Here is a 22551-nt window from a genome sequence, read left to right as displayed (position 1 = left end):
AAAATGTTTAGATATTTGATTTGTCCAATTTTCGTTATTTTTTGTGTAGTGAAATTCTCGAGGCCATAACTCCTAAAGTAGTCAAGTTAGATTAACAAAATAAATTTATTTTGAAAGGAAAACATCTGTGTATTACATTGTGTAAGTTATGTAAATCTAATATCAACAAAAATATCAACGAAATATCAACAAAAATATTTGTGTGCACAAAATTTCCGATTTTTGGAATTTTTTTGCCTAATTAAATTCTGGAGGCCATAACTTCACAATTAGTTGGGGTAGATTAATAAAATAAAAAGAAGAACATCTCTGCTATGTTTCGTGTAAGTAAGTTTATAAATGTACCTAAACAAATTCTCGAGATATAACCAAAAATATGTTGATGTTTACTTTATCCAATTTTTCGAATTTTTTGCGTACTCCATTTCTGGAGGCCATAACTCCTAAAGTAGTTGAGGTAGATTAATAAAATCAACTTTTCTTGAAAGAAAAACTTCTCTACATTATTTTATGTTAGTTTTTAAAAATTAGCTATTCAAATACCCAAGCTATAGCTAAAAATATTTATTTGTATAAAATTTTTAGTTTTCCGAATTGTTTGCGTAATCAACTTTGGCGACCATAACTTCCGAAGTAGCCGGTGCAAATTTATAAAATAAGTGGATTTTAGAAGAAAAACATCTCAGCTATGATATGTGCCATTTTTTATTGAAATATTTAAACAAATACCCAAGCTAAAGCCAAAAATATTTATTTGTATGAAATTTTTAGTTTTCGAAAATTTTTGTGTAATCAACTTCTGGGGGCCATAACTTTAGAAGTAGTTGGGATACATTAATAAAATTAACTTATTTTAAAAAGAAAACATCTCTACATTATTTTATGTAAGTTTTAAAAAAGTAGCTATCCAAATACCCAAGCTATAGCCAAAAATATTTATTTCCATGAAATTTTCAGTTTCCGGCATTTTTTGCGTAATCAACTTCTAGGGACCATAACTTCTGAAATAATGGCTAAAAATTGATGAAAGAACCTGAAATTAAAAGAAGAATATCTATTCTTTATTTTGAGTTATTTATAATAATATATTTCTATATATTATTGTTTTTGTTTTTCAATGAATTGATCATGTCTTCAAATACTATTACTACCGCTAGATAATTTGTTTTAATCCCTGGTGTAAAATGATTCATGCCCGGTTTAATTACAAACTTATTGTTATTGTTACTATAAAATAATGACGTTTCAGTTTGTTTTTCAAAATATATTTTTTGTTTTATTAAAAACAAATTCATTGATAATGAATACCACAAAGAGAGACGGAAAATCTCTCTAAAAAAGAAGAAGCTCAGATTTGTTGTTGTCTGTCTTTGAAAAGGTTATCATCATCATGCTTTCATTATCAGTTGCATTAAATAAACCGGAGGCTGGACTTTTTTCTTGCGGATTATTGCTTGGCTTTATTATTTGCTAAAGATCTCTGTAAAGCTATAGACTGGGAATCTTGAAGAAAACAAAATCGAAAACAATGTTTAAAACTATTATCCGTCGCTGTTTCTCTTCTTCCTCGGTGGCTGGGAAACACAAAACAAAATTGGGTATTTTGGGTGTACCATTTTCCAAAGGCCAAACCAAAGGTGGTGTGGAAGAGGCTCCAGATTTTCTACGGCAAAATGGTTTGTTGGCCATGCTACAGGAAACTTCAAGAGGTTGGTAACTTACCAAAACTTTCTGGATGAATGAAAAACACAATTTTTTAATTTTTTATTTTTTTTTATTTTTCTCTTTTTTCTTTTCAGGAAATTTATCGATTACCGATTATGGCAATTTAAATTATGAACTTATGGATGAGATGAAAACTCCGCCACACTATAAAAATATGAAAAATTATAATACCTTTATGAGCTGTAATAAAACGTTGATTGGCAAAATCCCGGAAATCCTCAAGGAACAGGATCAATTCCTGTGTTTGGGTGGTGATCATGCCATTGGTTTTGGTAGGTTCAATAATTCCATATTACTTACTGGATTCTATTGCACGGATTTGATTTCTAATATTAATTTTTGTTTGTCATAGGTTCTGTGGCCGGCCATTTAATACACAGTCCAAACTTGTCCTTAGTCTGGATAGATGCCCACGCCGATATAAATCTGCATTCGACCAGCAGCTCTGGCAATATTCATGGTATGCCCGTGTCATTTTTGCTAGAAGAATTGAGAGACTTTTGGAAACATGCCCATTTGGATGATATATCACCAAATTGGTAAGTTTGTTGTTGTTTTTTATTTTTTCATTTATTTTTTTATAAAATATATATAACAAATTATTTATTCATATAAATATAAAACCTATTTTTATATTTTTTTGTTATAAAAATATCACAGTAATTGTTATTTTTGTTTTAAACAAAATTTAACTATTTTTTTTTTTAAAGGGGGATTTTCAGTCTTATAATGTGTGGTTATATTCTAGTTAATTGTTTTTGTTTTTTTTTTACTTCTGAGCAATATTTAATTTTTTGTAAAATTAGGAAAAAACGTGAATCAAAATTATTAGAACACAGAGTAACAGCAAATGGAAAATCAGTTAAAAACAAAATGGATAAATTAAAAAAATTAACAAAGTGAAAAATAGTAGAAAAGTTTCAAAAAAAAGTTATTGATAAATTATTTACATTAAAAATAATAAAAAAGTATTTTAAATAAACACATTTTTAAAATATAAAAAAAACTATTCCATATAAATTAGAAATATAAAATAAAACAAAATTAATATATAGAAAACTAATGTTTAAAATTAAAAATAAACATTTAAAATTAGAAAAGAAATACGTGGAAAATTAGAAGAAGAATAATTTAATTGATTAAATAATAAATAAATATAAATTATTACTAAATAAAATGTTGACATTTGCCAATAAAAAATCAATCAAAAAATTATTTAAAAAAATTGTAGACATCCTAATAAGATTTAATTTTTTTAATTTAAAATTAAATTGCCAATAAAAGAATATCCAAGGCTTATTAATAAGATCATCCAGGAAGATCAGCTGCTGCATATCAGCTGTTTCTCATGTTTGCTGTCAAAATCCATTATTGTGAATTGTTTCTTCATTATGAAAACGTAAACAATGTCTAATGTGTTGACATAGACTTGAGAAAAACAAACAACAGCAGACTTTCGTTTACTGAGTGAACTTATTAATAGATCATGATCCGATCCGTCAAACAGCAAAGTTATGTTTACATGAAACTGGTCTAACCAAAAAACAGATGATTGAAATTAAACCAACATGTTTTAAAATAAAAAAAGGTCTTGTCTTCTTGCGTAAAAACATCTCAGCTATGTTAGGTGTAATTTTTATTAAAATAGTCAAGCTAATACCGGAGCTATAGGCAAAAATATTTATGTGTATGATTTTTTCAATTTTCGAAAATTTTGGCGTAATCAATTTCTAGGGCCCATAACTTCTGTAGTAATCGTTGTAAACTTATAAATGAAGCTGATTTTAGAAAGAATAACATCTCAGCTATGTTATGTGTCAATTTTATTAACATAGTCAATGAAATAACCGATCTATAGCCAAAAATATTTATTTCTATGAAATTTAAAATGTTCGGGATTTCGGCGTAATAAACTTCTGGGTACCATAACTTCTGAAGTAAAGGATATAAATTTATAAAATAATATGATTTTAAAAGAAGAACGTCTCAGCTATGATGAATGTCAATTTTATTAAAATAGTCAAATACCGGAGCTATAGCCAAAAATATTTTTTTCTTCGAAATTTTCAATTTTTGGAATTTTTTGCGTTATCAACTTCTGGCGACAATAACTTCTGAAATAATCGGCGCATATATATATATATATAAAATAAGCTGTTATTGAAAGAAGAAAATATCTGATACAATGTATGTCAATATTATTAAAATAGTCAATTAAATATTCGAGCTATAGCAAAAAATATTTATTGTAGGAAATTTTAAATTTTCGAAATTTTTTGGTTTATCAACTTCTAGCGGCCATAACTTCTAGAGTTATCGGTATAAATTTTTAAAATAAGATGTTTTTTTAAAGATCATCTCAGCTATGATAAAGTAGTCAATCAAATAAATAAATAAAATTGATAATCCAAACTGATAGTGTGTAGACCTCTTTATTTCAAGGCCAATAGATGTAAACATAACCTTATTGGCTGTTATTTTAACAGTTTCATTGTCTTTTTTCATTCTATCATTATATAATATCTCTAAAATTGGATTAATTGAACAAAATTTTATAAAGTATTATTCTTTTATATTGGGAAAATCGTATTAAAAAAAAAACATAATAATTTTAATTAATATTATGTACTTGAAAAAACTTTTAAATTGGAAATAAATTATAAAAAAAAAAATTCTCATTTTTAATAAAATATTTCTGTAGCCTATTGGTTGCATTATTATAATTTTTTCATAAATTGGAAAAAAATTATAAAACTGAAAAACTGACTTGATTTTTAATAATAAAAAAAATACTTTACAAATGAAGCTATTTTTTTTTTTGTAAGCAAATATTACAATAATTTCCCTATTTTAATTAATAAAAAAAATCAGTTAAACTACATTTACACTTGGCAATTACGACATAAAAAAAAAAATTAAACTGTTTAAATCGATATGAACATGTGAATAATTTAATCTATCTATTTTATTTGTCACATGTTTATTTCATGAAAACATGACAAATAAAATACAATAGACATTTTATTAAAAATTTGTGTAGCACGATATGAAAAAAAAAATATTTACTTATTTAGGTGGCTTGACAACATATCAAATTAGTGTACGTTAATTGAAAAATATATATTTTTTAGTTCAAATATAAAATGTATTAATTTCAGAATTATTTGTTGTGTTCCCGTAATTATTATTTTTTAACTTGTAAAGGGGGAATTTATAAGGGGAAAGATCTGTTTCCGTACTGCAAGAATCAACTAGATTTTACTATTTTCTATGATATCATAAAGGATAATTCGTAGTAAAAAGTAGTAGATTATTGCAGTACAATAACATACCATTTATTTTTGCCAGTTGAATTTGATATATTGCCATGCAGCTTTAAAAATTGAAACAAAACTAATAATATACAAATTAAATTTTTGTCTCCTATATTTTTAATAGCATTACATTTTTTTTCTTGTTGTTCATAGGTTTTTTGTTTGTTTGTCTTACAAATAAATAACTAAAAAAATTAAGATTATTATTCTCTATATATGTAATAATAAAAATCAACTTAAGTAATTATAGTACACTGAAAGAAAAACAAGAAGAAATGTTCAATTATAAAAACGTTACGAACAATTTGTTTTGCTGATACCAAATTGTGCTTGCTAGATTTGTTTTTAAATATATGAGAGGGTTCGATAAGATAAAAAAATATAAAAATTATATATAAAGAAGCTTTAGTTTACAAGGAGTTTGAGATAAAATGTCTTTGCTTCGGCTAGGTTCAAAGAGGTCATCCGACAAGCAAAGAGGCCAGGTTCAAAGAGGTCATCCGACAAGCAAAGGTCACCTTTTTTCAAGTTTAATGTCAACAATTTTAACTTTGTTTAAGTTTTCACAATGGATGTTTACAAAAAACCTGTCCAAGTTAAATATCAGGTTTCAATTGTGAATGATTAAGGCAAAATTAAACCAACTACCAAAACTATTACTGCAAATATTTTATTATTTACATTTTCATATGATTAATTCAGAATAGAAATATTGCATTGACAGCACAAGGACTTAATCAGCTGATTAACAGTATAATTAAAATATGACATAGATAATCACATTGATGTAACCGTGATTTTTTTGTCATGAGATTACCTTTACTAAATTTTGATTGTATAACTGTCATGATGTAAGAAGATCAGCTGATTCCTTTGTCAAAATAATTTTTATTTTGAATTAATAGTATGTAAACATAAACATAGTTGGTTGGCCTAGTCTCATTGAAAATATGACCATGTCTATCCTGGTATTTTCTGACTATTTTCTCACTTGTAAACCAATGCAATTATTTACTTACCGAAAAAACTTATAATAAATGTATGTGTATGTTCGTTTTTTTTTCTTTTGAAACAACACGACAATAAATACATTAAAAAATAGGTTTTTTAATGTCACAAACATATAAACAGCAGCATACAATTTTAATGAAATTAAAATAAACGAATTTTGAATTTATTTTCGACAATTTTTTTTTGTATTACGGAAATAAAAAAATTTATAAAATAAAATATAAAATTACTTACCAAAAATTTCTAAAACTTGTCAGTTGTTTTACAAAACCAAAATGAAACTTATGTTATTGTCACAAAACGAAACGTTACTTTTTCTGGCATTTTTTTGGTGGTGGTTATGGAAAAGTAGGAAAGGTTCTGGCGGGTTCAAAATTTTTAACAATAATTTACCCACTAGTAACCGTACTACTATTGTGGCATATACATAAAACTCGTTATAAAACAAGGTTGTATTTTGGTTTTATTTAATAAACCTGTTTCGTGGTGGATACCTCACTTTTATTAGTGAATAAGTTATGGGGTCTGGTCACACATCGTGTTATTTGATGTTGTGATTTTCATTTTTATTAAAAAAAAATAAATAACGATTTTTAAAACTCTTTTTTGCTGTCAGTTTTTTTCGGATTAATTCAAAATAATAAAATTTTTTAATTGAATGTGTGTCACACAGTTTTATGTATATACCAGAGAGTAATCCATCTTCTCGTATCTTTTTTTTCTTAAATCATAATCACTTTACAGGGAGCCAACAAAAGAACAAGAATAAGAAAAACCAAAGAGTCAAACCCAAAATACCACACCATACAAAAGTAAAATATATAAAGTGCTTAGGCCACCAGTACCACCTATATTTGCAAGAAATCAGTTTTTGATAAATCCGAAATACCAAAAATCAAGAAAAATAAACCATGTTAGGACCGGCAACCTAAAAGATAAAACCCAAAAAAATTTTTTTTTACAATTCACAAGGGGTGGGAGCGGGGAAAACAAACCAAAAATTATATAGAGAAAGCTCAGTACATCACAAAGAAAAATGAAAAAAAATGGGTTTTGTGTATTCGGAATTAAAATCGAAAAAGGAATTTAAATCAAAATACAAATTGCTGTTATAAATTTGAATAATATATTTTTCTTTATTATTAAAATTTATGACAGCAATTTATTTAAAGTGGAGCAGAGTAGTGTAAACATGATATAAAGCATTCAATAGAATCAGCTGATCCGGTTTTTAGATGTCAAAATGGATTTCAATAAATGTTCTCTTTAAATACACTGGCTATTAATAAGACCATCCAATAATGTTAGCGGCATATCAGCTGATTCTCAAGTGTCCTGTCAAATTCCATTATTGTGAATTGTGTTCTCATTATGAAAATATAAATAACGTCGAAATTTTTGACATTTGATTTGACAAATAACAGCTGTTTTTTATTTTCATGGTGACCTCATTAATGATATTGCCTTGTCTAAATAAATATATACAACATAGAAATCATTTTGACAGCTACATGATGGATCAGCTGATATTTTTTCTTGGCAATCCTTTAATATAGGAAATTAAATTGATTTCGTTATCAATTTAAGACAAATTGACTTTGCATTTCACTCGAAAATGAGAAAAAATAATATTTTCTTTCACTTGTCTATTGAATATATAAATTTGATATGTGGCCAGGTAGCCTTCACTACATGTTATTTCTAAAGCTAACAGGCCACATATTGAGACACATGTACAGCAAATGTGTTTTATATGTCATTTATTTGACATTTTTGCCATGAAATTGACAGTTTTAATGTCAAACAATTAAAACAAATTAAAACAATGTTTACACTACACAAAAATGTATATTAAATTAAATAATTTCCAAATACACGAAACTCAAAAAAAAAAAATAATGTGAATAACTATATATGTTTTAGCCCACGCACAAAATTACATACACAAAGAAAATCGCCTAGAAAATGGGTGTGACGAAAAAGAACCTAGCGAAACCTATAATACCAAAATCAATAGAAAATCAACACTGATTTTATTCTTTAAACTATGCAAAGTTGTGAAATCAAAAAACCAATAACAGAATATAAACAAAATTTATAACAAAATAAAGAATTAAAAAAATTAAATAACATTATACACAAAATAAAATAATAACAATAATAAAATTAAAAATAGAAAAAAAAAATATTTTTCAGAGAAACAAAAAAATAATATAAAAATTAACAAAATTGAAGGTTCTGATGATAATATTCTCCATCGTTGGCCGTCTTTTATAGAAAATTAGTTTTGAAATCAGAATTCAAAGGTCAATACTATACGAAAATAAATGATATAGCTAAGATTTGGCGATTACTTTTAATTTTATGACCATAAGAAAATTAAGACCGAAATATTTTCAGGTCCAAAATTTTGTTTTTTTTTTGCAAATTTCCCTATATCTCTGATATTTAATAGCTAACATAGATAATAAATTTAAGTTTTCTAAATTTTAGAGTACATTTTGTAAAATTGATTATTTTCAAAGTTATAGAGTATATAAAACAATTACGGAAATATTCCAAAAAATTGGTCATTTTGGGTATTTTTGTTAATATACCGATAACTCAGGGATTTAGTCAGGTAAAACATTAAAACAAAATTTTTATTTAAGGATGAGAGTATCATTTTTAAAAATCATGTTAAAATTCCAACTAGTTTAAAAGTTATTTTAACTGGGAAGTAGTAAAGGAAAATGTGAACAATATTACTAATTTTGGGTATTTTCGTTTCCATTTCCATTGTGTCTATTATTTGGCCATTAAATTCACAAAATTGATTTGTATATAAAAATATAACGATATTCTGTCAAAATCTTGTTAAATCATGATAATACATTAAGTACTTTAAAAGTTGGAGGCACCAGAAATTGATTGCCGTAATATACGAAAAAAGTTGTCATATTGGATATTTGAAATAATTTGCCGATAACTCAATTATTTGTTCTGCCACATCCTCGTGATATATTTTTATTATGAAGATTGAGGAATTATCTTTAATAATTATGTTAAATCATGGCAGTACACCAACTACTTCAAAAGTTATGACCACTTGAAACCGAGTGCTTGAAAATGTTAGCAATTTGGTAATTTTGGGTATTGGTATTAATTGCCGATATCTGTGGTATTTGGTCGGATATATTATTGTAAAATATTTCAATTTAAAGATGGGAAGATTTTCTTCCAGAAATCATGTTAATTCATGACAATGGAGCAATTACTTTAAAAGTTATGGGCTAAAGAATTTGATGACGGAAAAATTCCAAAAATTTTATCATTTTGGGCATCTGTATTTTTTGGCCGATATCTTTGGTATTTGGTCAGATATATTATTGTAAAATATTTCACTATTAAGATGGGAAGATTTTCTTCCAAAAATCATGTTAATTCATGAAAACGCACCAATTACTTTGTATTTTATGGGCTATAGAATGTGATGACGGAAAAATTCCAAAAATTTTATCATTTTGGGTATTTGTATTTATTGGTCGATATCTTTGATATTTGGTCGGATATATTATTGTAAAATATTTCAATTTAAAGATAGAAAAATTTTCTTCCAAAAATCATGTTAATTCATGAAAATGCACCAATTACTTTATAAGTTATGGGCTAATGAATTTGATGACGGAAAAATTCCAAAAGTATGGTCATTTTGGGTATTGGTCGATATCTTTGGTATTGATCTAGATATATTATTGTAATGTATATTAATTTAAAGATGGGAAGATTTTCTTCCAAAAACATTTTAATTTAGGAAAATATATGAATTACTTTAAAAGTTATGGGCTATAGGATGTGATGACGAAAAAATTCTCAAATTTTGGTCATTTTGGGTATTTGTATTTATTGGCAGATATATTTGACATTTGATCGGATATATTATTGTAAAATATTTCAATTTAAAGATGAGAAGATTTTCTTCAAGTAATCATGTTAATTCATGAAAATGCACCAATTACTTTATAAGTTATGGGCTAAAGAATTTGATGACGGGAAATTTTAAAAAAATTTGGTAATTTTGGGTATTTTTGTTAATTCACCGATATCTTTGGTATGCGATCAGCAATATCTTCCTAAATTATGTTCATTTAAAGATGGAAGAATCTAATTTGAAAATCATATGAATTTATGGTAATACAACGTTTACATTGAGAAGTTTTGACCTCTGAAAACTGTTTACGGAAAAAGTGCTCATTTTTTTCTTATGGAAAATATTATCATTACGTCGAAAAATAATAATTAAAACAAAAAACTAAATTCAAATATTCAACAGAAAATAGAAATGAACCTGTTTTAATATTTTGCAGTTTGGTTTCGAAAAAGAATTGAAAATGAAAAACTCATAATTTTTAATTTTTTTGTTAAATACATTTATAATATTATTTTTTTTTTGGTTTTGTTTTAAAGATGAGTTTTTGTTTTTTTTGCTTATTTTTTGTTGTTTGTTTTGGGTTGTTTAATGATAATTAAGTAATAAATATAAGTAAGTAATTAATTAATAAGATTAGAAGTAATAATAATAATTTACTTTTTATGTTTGAGATAATTAATATCATTTTGTAATTAAGAAGAAAAAAATAAATAATTAAACAAATAATTATTGTGTTCTTGGTATTTGTTTTTTTTGTTTAATTAAATTAAATTCAATAAATAAATATCTTGATATATATATAAATATGCTTTGATTACAATTACACACGCATATAATTAAAATTAATTAAATGAATATTATTTGTTTGGTAATTATTTTTTACGTTTGTTTTCTTTTGGTTTTGTTGACAAAGATATATAGAAAAAAATTATAAAATAACGTTTTATTAATTATTTAATATAAAAGAAAAAACTTATAAAAATATGTGAGTATTATTTTGGTTTTGTTGTTGAAAAAAGTTTAAAAATTTAATACGAAAAAACAAAATGTATTCAAATTTGAAAACATAATATGTATGTCATAAAAAACGAATTTTTTCATATAATCTAAAAAGTCCATGGTATATATATCCAAAATACCATCAATCAATCATCAACATCAATTATTTTTAAAGATATAACCTCTGGAAATTGATTACGAAAAAAATCCAAATTATAGGTACTTTCGGGTATTTGCCTTAATTTTCCGATATCTCTGGTATTTGACTAGTTATATCATTGTAGTATCTTTCAATTTAAATATGAGATAATATTCTTTCAAAATCATGTTAATTCATGACAATACACCAATAACTTTAAAAGTTATGGCCTCTGGGAACTGAGTACGAAAAAATGTCAGCAAATTGGTCATTTTGGGTATTTGTGTTATTTTTGCGATATATATGTTATTTGATAGGCTATAATATCATAACATATCTTAATTCTTAGATGAGACTTTCTTCTTTAACAATCATGTTAATTCATGATAATGCACCAAGTAGTTTAAAAGTTATGGCCTCTGGAAACTTGGTGCGAAAAAATGTCAGCAAATTGGTAATTTTGGGTATTTGTGTTAATTTTCCGATATCTCTGTTATTTAGTGAGCTACATCATTGTGACCTATTTTAATTGTGAGATAAGCCTGTCTTCTTTCCAAATCATGTTAATTCATGATAATACGCCAATTAGTTTAAAACTTATGGCCTCTGGGATATGAGCACGAAAAAATGTCGGCAAATTGGTATTTTTGGGTATTTGTGTTAATTTTCCGATATCTCTGTTATTTGATGAGCTATATTATTGTAATCTATTTTATATTTGAGATAAGACTGTCTACTTTTAAAATCATGTTAATTCATGACAATACACCAATTATTTCCCAAGTTATGGCCATTGGAAACTGAGTGCAAAAAATAACGGCAAATTAGTGATTTTGGGTATTTGTGTTATTTTTCCACTAACTCTATTTTTTGATAAGCTACATCATTGTAACGTATTTAAATTCCGAGATAAGACTGTCATCTTTCAAAATCATGTTAATTCATGACAATACACCGACTAGTTTAAAAGTTATACCCCAATTATTTCCCAAGTTATGGCCTCTAGAAAATGCGTACGAAAAATTTCGACAACCTAGCAATTTTGGGTATTTGTGTTAATTTTCCCGATAACTCTGTTATTTGATGAGCTACATCATTGCAACGTATTTTAATTCTGAGATTAGACTTTCTTCTTTCAAAATCATGTTAATTCATGACAATGCACCAATTAGTTTCAAAGTTATGGCCTTTGGAAACTGAGCACGAAAAAATGGCAGCAAATTGGTCATTTTGGGTATTTGTGTTCATTTTGCGATAACTCTGTTATTTGATAAGCTACATCATTGTAACCTATTTCAATTCTGAGATAAGACTGTCTTCTTTCAAAATCATGTTAATTCATGACAATACACCAATTATTTCCAATGTTATGGCCTCTAGAAGCTGAGTACGAAAAATGTCAGCAAATTGACCATTTTTGGGTATTTGTGTTAATTTGCGGATATCTCTATTATTTGATTAGCTACATCATTGTAACATATTTTATTATTGAGATAAGACTTTCTTCTTTCAAAATCATGTTAATTCATGATAATACACCAATTATTTCCAAAGTTATGGCCTCTAGAATCTGAGTACGAAAAAATCTCGCCAAATTGGTGATTTTGGGTATTTGTGTTCATTTTGCGATAACTCTGTTATTTGATGAGCTACATCATTGTAACCTATTTTAATTGTGAGATAAGAGTGTCTTCTTTCAAAATCATGTTAATTCATGATATTACACCAACTACCTAAAAAAGTTATGGACTCTCGAAAATGATTAATAAGGGAAATTTTTCCCCTACATAAATTCCCAGATAATTTTGGGTGTTTGGCCAAATAAATTGCCGTAACACATTCCGTGTAAACACAACCTTAGAGCCTACATCTTTTCACAGCTGTTGACTATTTTTTGTGGCATATTTTTAGGCAACAAAGAAATCCACAAGGCTGGGATTTTGTTAGGTTACCTTATGGACTTTTTAGTTTATGCGAAAAATTCGGGTCTTTCAAACAAGGGAATTATTTTTGTTGTTGTTTTTTTTTCTTAAATGTTTATAAAACATGTCAAACTACTTTTGAGTGTTTTTTTTTTGTTTTGTTTACAAGTCATTATTTTGTTGTTTTGTTTTGGTTACTAAGCTATTCGAGTTCTTCTCATGTTGTATTTTTTTTATTAATTTTTTTTTCAATGAAATTTCGATTTTTCGTTTAGGATTTTTTTTTAATAAATTTTATGTTCTTTCTTATTTTTTGTTTGTTTTGTTTTATAACAAATTTTGACTAGTATTTGTAAGTATTTTTTGGATTTGTTTTTTTTTAGTTTTATGTAGATTCCAAAAAGAATATGGAATGTTGTAATTTTTTTTTTGTATAAACAAAGATTTGAGATCATTTTGTTGTTGTTGTGGTTTTAAATACATTATGACTAGAATTTTTTGAAACATTTTGGGGGAATGTACGATTGTTTTGGTGGAATGTTGTTGAAAACTAAAATAAAATTTCTACAAATAAAAGGAAAAATATTAAAAAAATATTAAAAAAATATATTTAAATTAAAAAAGAAATTATTAAAGTAAAAATTAAATAAACCATAAATGAAAATTATGATCAACTATTTACACCACAAGTACTTCCATTAAATTATTTAATAATTTATTTATTTATTTTTTTAAAGAAATAAATTATATTACTTGGTGTAAACGGTGTATCATCATAGCACCCAATACTCGTCTCTCACTCTCTCTCTCTATTTGTCACTTTCGAACACATGAGGAAAAGGGGGGTTAGAAAAAAAATAAATGCTGATGTAGGTTAGCCGCTTGCTTGCTTTCGCTCTCTCTCGCTCTCTCTCTCTCTGTTACAAAATAAAAATTAACATTTATACCAAAAATAAATGAAAAATTAAAAAACGAAAAATAAAAACTCAAAAGATTTTTTTCCAGAAAAAAATAAAATATTTGTTTTTATTAATTTAAAAATTATAAAAATAAAATGTTTGTTGCATGATTTTTCCATAACACATTACACTAATACATAATAAATTAATAATATAATAAAAATTAAAAACAAACAGAAAAAAATAATATGGTTATTTTATAGGAAAATTAAAAAAAAAAAATAATTATTTAAAAAAAATAATTTTATTAAAAAAAATCATAATATTATTACAAAAAATATATATAGTAAAAAACTAAACCAACCAATAAATATATGTATGTAAAACAATGGGAAATTTGCATTGCATTGGGAAAATTTAGAAACAGTATTTAAAAAATCTACAATTTTTTTCATATTTATATATTTCCGGGCTTTTTTTTTGCAATATTTTCTGCGGAGAAAATTTGGAAAATAAGCACAGTTTTTTCGGAAAAAATTGTGAAGGGGAATTTTTCCCCCCAGATTATTTCTCGGCAAAATGTTCCCTATGTTTTTTTTTTCAATTTTTTTGAAATAGTTTGCTAACCATAATTTGGAAAAAACATAGTTTTTTTTGAAAAAGTGTGAAGGGGGAAAATTTCACCTCAAATTATTTCCCGGGAAAAATTTCCCCATGTTTTTTTTTTAAATTATTTTGAAATATTTTCCTAACATAATTAAAAAACACAGTTTTTTTGGAAAAAATTGTGAAGGGGAACATTTTTTTTCAATTTTTTTAAATATTTTTCTACAAAAAAAAAAATAATGGCAAAAACACAATTTTTGGAAAAAAAGTTGTTAAGGTGAAAATTTTTACCCAAATTTTTTATAATTTCTTTTAAATATTTTCTTAACATTATTAGGAAAAACACAGTTTTTTTGGAAAAATTGTGAAGGGGAAATTTTCCCTCAAATTTTTTCTGGGGAACATTTTTCCCAAATAGTTTTCCCCAATTGTTTAACATTTTTCACAGTTTTTTTTTTCAATTTTTTTAAAATATTTTCCTACAAAAAAAAAATTGGAAAAAACACAATTTTTGGAAAAAAAATTGTAAAGGTGAAAATTTTCACCCAAATTTTTTTACCAGGGAAAAATTTCCCCAAATTGTTTAAAAATTTTCCCTATGTTTTTTTTTTTCAAATTTTTTGAAATATTTTCGTAACATAATTAGTAAAAAACACATTTGTTTGGAAAAAAAACTATGAAGGGGAAAATTTCCCCCCAAATTTCTTTAAATTGTTAAAAAAATTTCCCCATGTTTTTTTTCATTTTTTTTTTAAATATTTTCCAAACATGACTGGGAAAACACATTTTTTTGAATAAAAATGCGAAGGGGAAATTATTACCGGGAAAAAATTTCCCTATGTTTTTTTTAAATTTTTTGAAATATTTCCCTAGCCATAATTTGGAAAAAAACTCAGTTTTTTGGAAAAAATAGTGAAGAAGAAATTTTTTCCCAAAATTATTTTTCGGGAAAATTTTCCCTATGGTTTTTTAAAAATTTTTGAAATATTTTCCTAACCACAATTTGGAAAAAAAACTCAGTTTTTTGGAAAAAAAATTGTGAAGGGGAAAATTTCCCCACAAATTATTTCTCGGGAAAATTTACCCAAATTGTTTACAAATTTTCTCTGTGTTTTTTTTTCAAATTTGTTGAAATATGTTTCTAACATTATTGGAAAAAGCAAAGTTTTTGGATAAAAAATGTGAAGGGGAAAATTTTCTCCCAAAATTATTTCTCGGGAAAAATTTCCCCAAATTGTTAAAAATGTTCCCCATATTTTCCTAACATCATTTGGAAAAAACACATATTTTTTTCGAAGGGGGAAATTCTTTCCCCAAAATTATTTCTCGGGAAAATTTTCCCCAAATTGTTTAAAAATATTTCTTATGAGTTTTTTCAAATTGTTTTGAAATATTTTCCTAATTTGGAAAAACACCGTTTTTTTGGAAAAAATTGTGAATGGAAAATTTCTCCCCCAAGTTATTATCCCCAATTGTTTAAAATTTTCCCCATGGTTTTTTTTTAGATTTTTTTGAAAATTTCCCCACATTGTTTAAAAATTTTCCCTATGTTTTTTTTAAATTTTTTGAAATATTTTCCTAACATAATTTGAAAAAAAAACACAGTTTTTGGAATAAAAATGTGAAGGGGGAATTATTTCCCCACAATTATTTCCCGGGAATTTTTTCCTTTAATATTCCTTCAATTATTTGAACATTTTTAACTTGATTTGAAAAAACACAGTTTTTTTTTGAAAAAAAGGTGAAGTGAAAATTTTCCCCGGGAAAGGGCTAATTTTTCCCGTTTTTTTCTTCTCCAATTTTTTGAAATTTTTTAACATGATTTGAAAAAAACACAGTTTTTGAAAAAATAAATATAAAGAAAAAAATTTCCCCGGAAAAAAGGGGAAATTTTTCCCGGATATTTTTTTTAATTTTTCTCCAATTTTTTGAAATTTTTTTAACATGATTTGAAAAAAAACACAGTTTTTCGAAAAAAAATGTGAAGTGAAAATTTTCCCGCCAAATTATTTCCCCGGAAAATTACGCTGCAATTTTTCGCGAGACAAATTTCGGACATTTTTTTCGAAAATTTTATTTGGTTTCTTTTTGATCCCTTGATTTTTTAAATTAAATTTTCTTCTAAATTTTCCCAAAAACAATTTAACAACAATTAGACAAAAAAGGTCGTCTTTTTTTGGTTTACAAATGGGAGGAATTAATTGATGATGTCATTCCCAAAAGTTGATTTTTTGTTTACATTTATTTTGAAAATAATAATAAAAAATTATAATAATTAAAATAAAAATGAATAGTAGTAATAGTTGACAAAAAATTAAAAAAAAAATACTAAGAACAAAAATCAAAATTACAAACTAAAAAAAGTATATAATATAATAAAAATTAAAACTAAATACAAAAAAAGGTAAAAATTAAAAATAAAATAAACAAACCTAAAACCCACAAAAAGAAAAAAATATGGAATGAAAATTAAAAAATAAAATCATTGCCTTTACTATATATGTATGTGTGTGTCTGAACATGACAAAATTATAATTATTAAAAAAATAAGTAAAATAAAATAAAAAAATAGTAGAGGGAAAAAATGTAGAAAAACAAATGGTGTGGTTCAAAGAAAGTCAAGATACCAGATCTTTAAAATAAATAACTTTCTTTCTTAGAATTTCTTTGTAATGTGATGATGAATTTGTTTTCTCCTCTTAAATTAAGATTGAAAAAAAAAATAGTTTGAAAAAAATACAAAGTAAGAAAAAAATTAGGTGTGTTGTAAAATAAATGAAATTATTTTTTTGTTTCGTAATAGATTTTTTGTTATTTTGTCATTATTTTTTCTTCTTTTTCTTTTCATTTCTTAAATAATATAAATTGTTTAAATAAATATTTGATGTCATAATGTAATGAAAAAAAAATAATTAAAATATATATATTTTTTATAAATGATTATTTACATAAATTGTTTGCAATATATATAGGTATGTATATATTTGCCTTTTTGTATATAAAAAAATGAGATACCTAATTTTCTTATATATTGAAAAAAAATAATAATAATTTGCAATTTGCCATCATTTGTTACATTTTTTCATTTCTTCTATTGCACAGAAATTTGTGTGTATGTATGTGTGTTGCTTTCTTTTCTGTCCTTATTTTCATTTATGTATTTATTACACTTTTATTTCAACTATACAATAATATAGTTGTTGAAAAAATATTTGGGTGACTCGTTTCTATTTCATATGGAAATGGATTTCATTTTGAAAAAAATATTCCTTTAATTTTTTTAAGGGAAGGGGAAAATTTTGCATTAAAAAAATTTTAAACAATATTTTTTTATCTTTTCCACAGAATTTTTTGCAAAAAAAGTAAAGTGAAAATTTTCTCCCAAATTTTTTTCCCGGGAAAATTTTCCCCAAATTGATTAAAATGTTTCCCTATGATCTTTTCTAGAAAATTTTTTTAAATATTTTGGGAAAGAACACATTTAAAAAAAATGTGAAGGGAAAATTTTCCCCACAAATTATTTCGCGGGAAATTTTTCCCCAACCGTTTAAAAATTTTCCTCATGGGTTTTTTCAAAATTTTTTTCCTAACATAATTTGGAAAAAACACAGTTTTTTTGAAAAAAAATGTGAAGGGAAAAATTTCCCCCCTCAAATTATTTCACGGTAAAATTTTCCACATGGTTTTTTTCAATTTTTTGGAAAATATTTTCTTAACAATATTGGGAAAAACACAGTTATTGGAAAAAATTGGGAAGGGAAAATTTTCCCTACAAATTATTTCTCGGGGAAATTTTCCCCAAATCTTCAAAAAAATTTCCCCATGGTTTTTTTCAAATTTTTGGAAAAAATTGTGAAGGAGAAATTTTTCCCCCAAATTATTTCCCGGGAAAATTTTTCACATGGTTTTTTTCAATTTTTTGAGAAATTTTTTCTTAACATTATTGGGAAAAACACAGTTTTTGGGAAAAAATTGGGAAGGGAAAATTTTCCCGACAAATTATTTCTCGGGGAAATTTTCCCCAAATCTTTTAAAATTTTTCCCATGGTTATTTTTCAAATATTTTGAAATATTTTCCTAACATAATTTGGAAAAAACACAGTTTTTTGGAAAAAATTGTGAAGGGGAAATTTTCCCCCCAAATTATTTTGCGGGAAAATATTCCCATTTTTCATATTGTTCTCATTTTTTGAAATATTTTCCTAAAATAATATGGAAAAAAACACAGTTTTGTTGGAAAAAATTGTGAAGGGGAAATTTTCCCCCCAAATTATTTTTCGGGAAATTTTTCCCCATTTCATATATTATTTTTTCAATTTTTTTTATATTTTCCTAACATAATTTGGAAAAAACACAGTTGTTTTTTGGAAACAAATGTGAAGAGGAAATTTTCCGCCAAATTATTAACCGGGAAAAATGTTCCCGGTCAATTTTTTTTAAATATATTTTTCTAACATAAATTGGAAAAAAACACAGATTTTTGCAAAAAAAAAAAAAATGTGAAGGGAAAATTTTCCCTCCAAATCATTAACCGGGAAAATTTCCCCAATTTTTTTTTTAATTTTTTCTTATGTTTTTTTTTCTAAATTTTTTGAAATATTTTTTATAACATAATTTGGAAAAATAGTGAAGGGAAATTTTTTCCCCAAAATTTTTCCCTATGATTTTTTTTTAATTTTTTGAAATATTCGGGAAAATTTTCTCCAACTGTTTAAAATTTTTTCCTATGTTTTTTTTCAAATTTTTTGAAATATTTTCCCAACATGAAAAAATGTCCCCATTTTATTTTTAATTTGTAAACTTTTTTGATTTAATGTTTTTTCTTTTCTTTTTTTAATTTGAAATCCATTTCCCCCTGACCGAAACGAGCCGACCCCTAAAATTTTAGAAAATTTCCATTTCTATATGCAATAATGTTTCTCTTTTTTTTAAAAAATATAGAATTTTACTAAATATTTAAATCTTTGGATTATATAGGTTTTTTTATGTATATTTTTCTCTTCATTTTCATTTCACATTAACAAAAAGTTTGAAAAAATAATTATTTTGAAAAAAAAAAATTAAAATTGATTATAAATTAGTGTACAAAAAAATTTGAACTGAAAATTATTTAAAAAAAAATTGAAAAAACTTTTAGCTAGATGTTGTTGTTATATTAAGCTGCTTTGTTTTTGTTTTAACTTAATTTAAAAAATATATAAATATATATATTTATTTTTATTCACTGACTAGATTTTTGTTTGTTACTTTTTGTTAGATTTGTTCTCTTTCTTTTCTCTTTTTCATTAAAAGGGAGGGGAGTTGTTTTTCCTCATTTTTTTCATTTTCTTGTGTGGTATGTCTGTATATATAAATAATTTTTTTTCTTAAAAACTAAAGTTTTTTTAATGTTTGTTTTGTTTATAAAGAAATTATAATTGTGTGTGTGTGTTTTTTTTAAATATATATACTAAAAAAATTACTAAATTGCATACACATAATAATCAATTATAAATATTTAAATATAGTTTTTTTTTTGTTTGCTTTGTAATAAATATGTATATGTAAATATTAAATAATTATTTAGATGAGAGAGAAGGGGGTCAAAGGGTGGTTTGGTGGTAGTTATGTGGCATGTAATGATTTTATTTTTAATGGAAAAAAAGATTTATAACAAAAGGGAAAAGAAAAAAATCCTAGATTTTTAAGCAAAAATAATTCTTGGGGAAAGGGAAAATTTTCACTGGATCTAAAGGGAAACATTTTTTTTTTTTCAACAATTATTTCAATTTTGTTGTGATTTTTGAAAAAATTGGAGAAAGGGAAAAGTTCCACTAGAAATTTTTCCCAAAGGGAAACATTTTTGGAAATAGGAAAAATTGCGCGAGAAATTTTTCCCCGAATTTTTTTTTCTTCTTTATGAATTTCATTTATTTTTCGAGAAATTCCGTAAGAAATTTTTCCCCATAAAATTTTTCTCAAATTTTCTTTGTTAAAATTACAATTGGATTTTTTCGGATTTGGTGGGAAAAATTCCACAAAAAAAATTTCTCAAAGGGAAAAAAATTTTTCCCCATAAAATTTTTTTTCCTCAATTTCATTTTTTTTCGTTAAAATTAAATAGGGAATTTTTCCCCATAAAAAATTTTTTCTCAAATTTTCTTCGTTAAAATTACAATTGGATTCTTTCGAGAGAACATTTTTCCCAATTTTTTTCATTATTCCCTTTTAGGGAAAAAAATTTTTTTTCCCCTATTTTTTTTCTCAAATTTTCTTTGCTAAAATTACAATTGGATTTTTTCAAGAAAAAAATTTCCCCAATTTGTTTCCCCCTTTTGGCGGAGAAATTCCTCGTGAATTTTTTTCTCCACAAAAAAAAATTTCCCAATTTTTTTTCTCAAATTTTCTTTGTTAAAATTTTATTTTCATTGTTTTTTCTTTTATGAAATTTTTTAGGGAAAGGGAAAAAATCCGCGAGAATATTTTCTCCACAAAAAAAAAAAAAAATTTCCAATTTTTTTCTTAAATTTTCTTAGTTAAAATATTGAATTTTTCGGGAGAAACATTTTCCAAATTTTTTCCCATTTTTGAAAAAAAAAATTCTAGTGAATTTTTTCCCCAACTTTTCTTTGTTAAAATTTTGGATTTTTCGGGAGAAAAATGTTCCCCAATTTTTTTCTTTCACCATTGGGAAAGAGAAAAATTTCCTCGTGAATTTTTTCCCCGAATTTTTTTTTGCTCATTTTTTTAAATTACAATTGAATTTTTTCGGGAGAAAATTTTTTCTTAATTTTTTCCACTTTTGGGAAAGGGACAAATTCCTCGTGAATTTTTTTCTCCACAGAAAAAAAAATTTCCCCACAATTTTTTTCTTAAATTTACTTTGTTAAAAATTTGATTTTTCGGGAGAAATTTTTTCCCCACTTTTGGGAAAGGTAAAAATTTCCTCGTGAATTTTTTTACCCGAAATTTTTTTTCCCAAATTTCTTTTTCTTAAAATTGGCCATTGAATTTTTTCGGGAGAAAAATTTCTCCCCAATTTTTTCCACTTTTGGGAATGGGAAAAATTCCCCGTGAATTTTTTCCCCGATTTTTTTTTTCTTTTTTTTTTTTTTGTTATTAAAATTGAAGGGGAAAAATTCCTCGTGAATTTTTTTTCGGAAGAAAATTTTCTCCGCCCCGGTTTTTTTCGTTTCCCCTTTTGTTATAAAAAAAAAATTTAGTTTTGTTTACTGAAAATCAAACCAAATAATGCTTGCCTTTGCAGAAAATAATTACAAATCAAATTACATAATTAAATATATAATAATATCAACTAAATATTGTTTTTTTACTATATAATTTAAAAGAAGATGTTAATAAAAAAAATTATTATTCTCTCTGCTGGGTGGTGGGGGCGAAAAACTTAAAGGAATCAACAAAAGAAATTATATATAATATAATAAATATATGTATTTTTAATTACATATGTAATATGTGTGTTTGTAAAAAAACAACAATAACAATAAGTTGATGATGAAAAAAATAAAACAAACTAAAAAAACGAAAACGCAACCCGAAACGAAGGAAGTAGGATAAGCAGCAGTAGTAAGTAATTTGTAAAAGAAAAAAGAAACCAGTGAAATGGGAGAGATGTTTTTAATGTCAAATTAAAACTCAAAGCATTTCTATAAGTAGTATTTATGAAAAAATTAGAAAAAATAATAATTTGAAAAACTATTTTGAACGAAAAAAATTTATTTATGAGATTTATTTGTTTATAAAAAAAAATAAACTTTGTGCTTTTCAATGTTTCTTCATTTTGTAAATGAACGATTCTTTGTCTTTTTTTTTCTAAGAAAAAAAAAAATCCCAAATAATGGAGGGGAGGGTGTTGTTGGTTTTTTTTTTTCTTTAAAAATTTGGAATGTTTCCTTATATAACCTTTCCTATAATAACCTTAACATGTTCACCCTCTCCTAGTTTTGGGATTTTTTTTTTTGTTTTCATGGCTCCTCCAATTTCACTATAAATTATAATTTGCCGTTTTTTCTTCTTAGGGGGCATG

General features: G+C 25.1%; 1 protein-coding gene across 1 annotated transcript in view; it reads left to right on the top strand.

Moving 5' to 3' along the window:
• Positions 1-1528: 1528 nt before the first annotated feature.
• Positions 1529-22551, top strand: part of LOC133334021 (arginase-1) — a gene marked incomplete at its 3' end in the record, with an annotated part of 48829 nt that continues 27806 nt past the window's right edge. The window contains exons 1-3 of the mRNA XM_061542321.1: positions 1529-1709; positions 1800-1997; positions 2078-2264. Of these exons, the coding sequence (XP_061398305.1) occupies positions 1529-1709; positions 1800-1997; positions 2078-2264 (566 nt within the window). The remainder of the gene's footprint in view (positions 1710-1799; positions 1998-2077; positions 2265-22551) is intronic.

Source organism: Musca vetustissima, unplaced genomic scaffold (genome assembly GCF_032173495.1).
Source record: "Musca vetustissima isolate MV318-11 ecotype Yass unplaced genomic scaffold, APGP_CSIRO_Mvet_v1 utg2072, whole genome shotgun sequence".
Taxonomy (NCBI): Eukaryota; Metazoa; Arthropoda; class Insecta; order Diptera; family Muscidae; genus Musca; species Musca vetustissima.
This window is presented reverse-complemented; position numbering and strand designations above follow the sequence as displayed.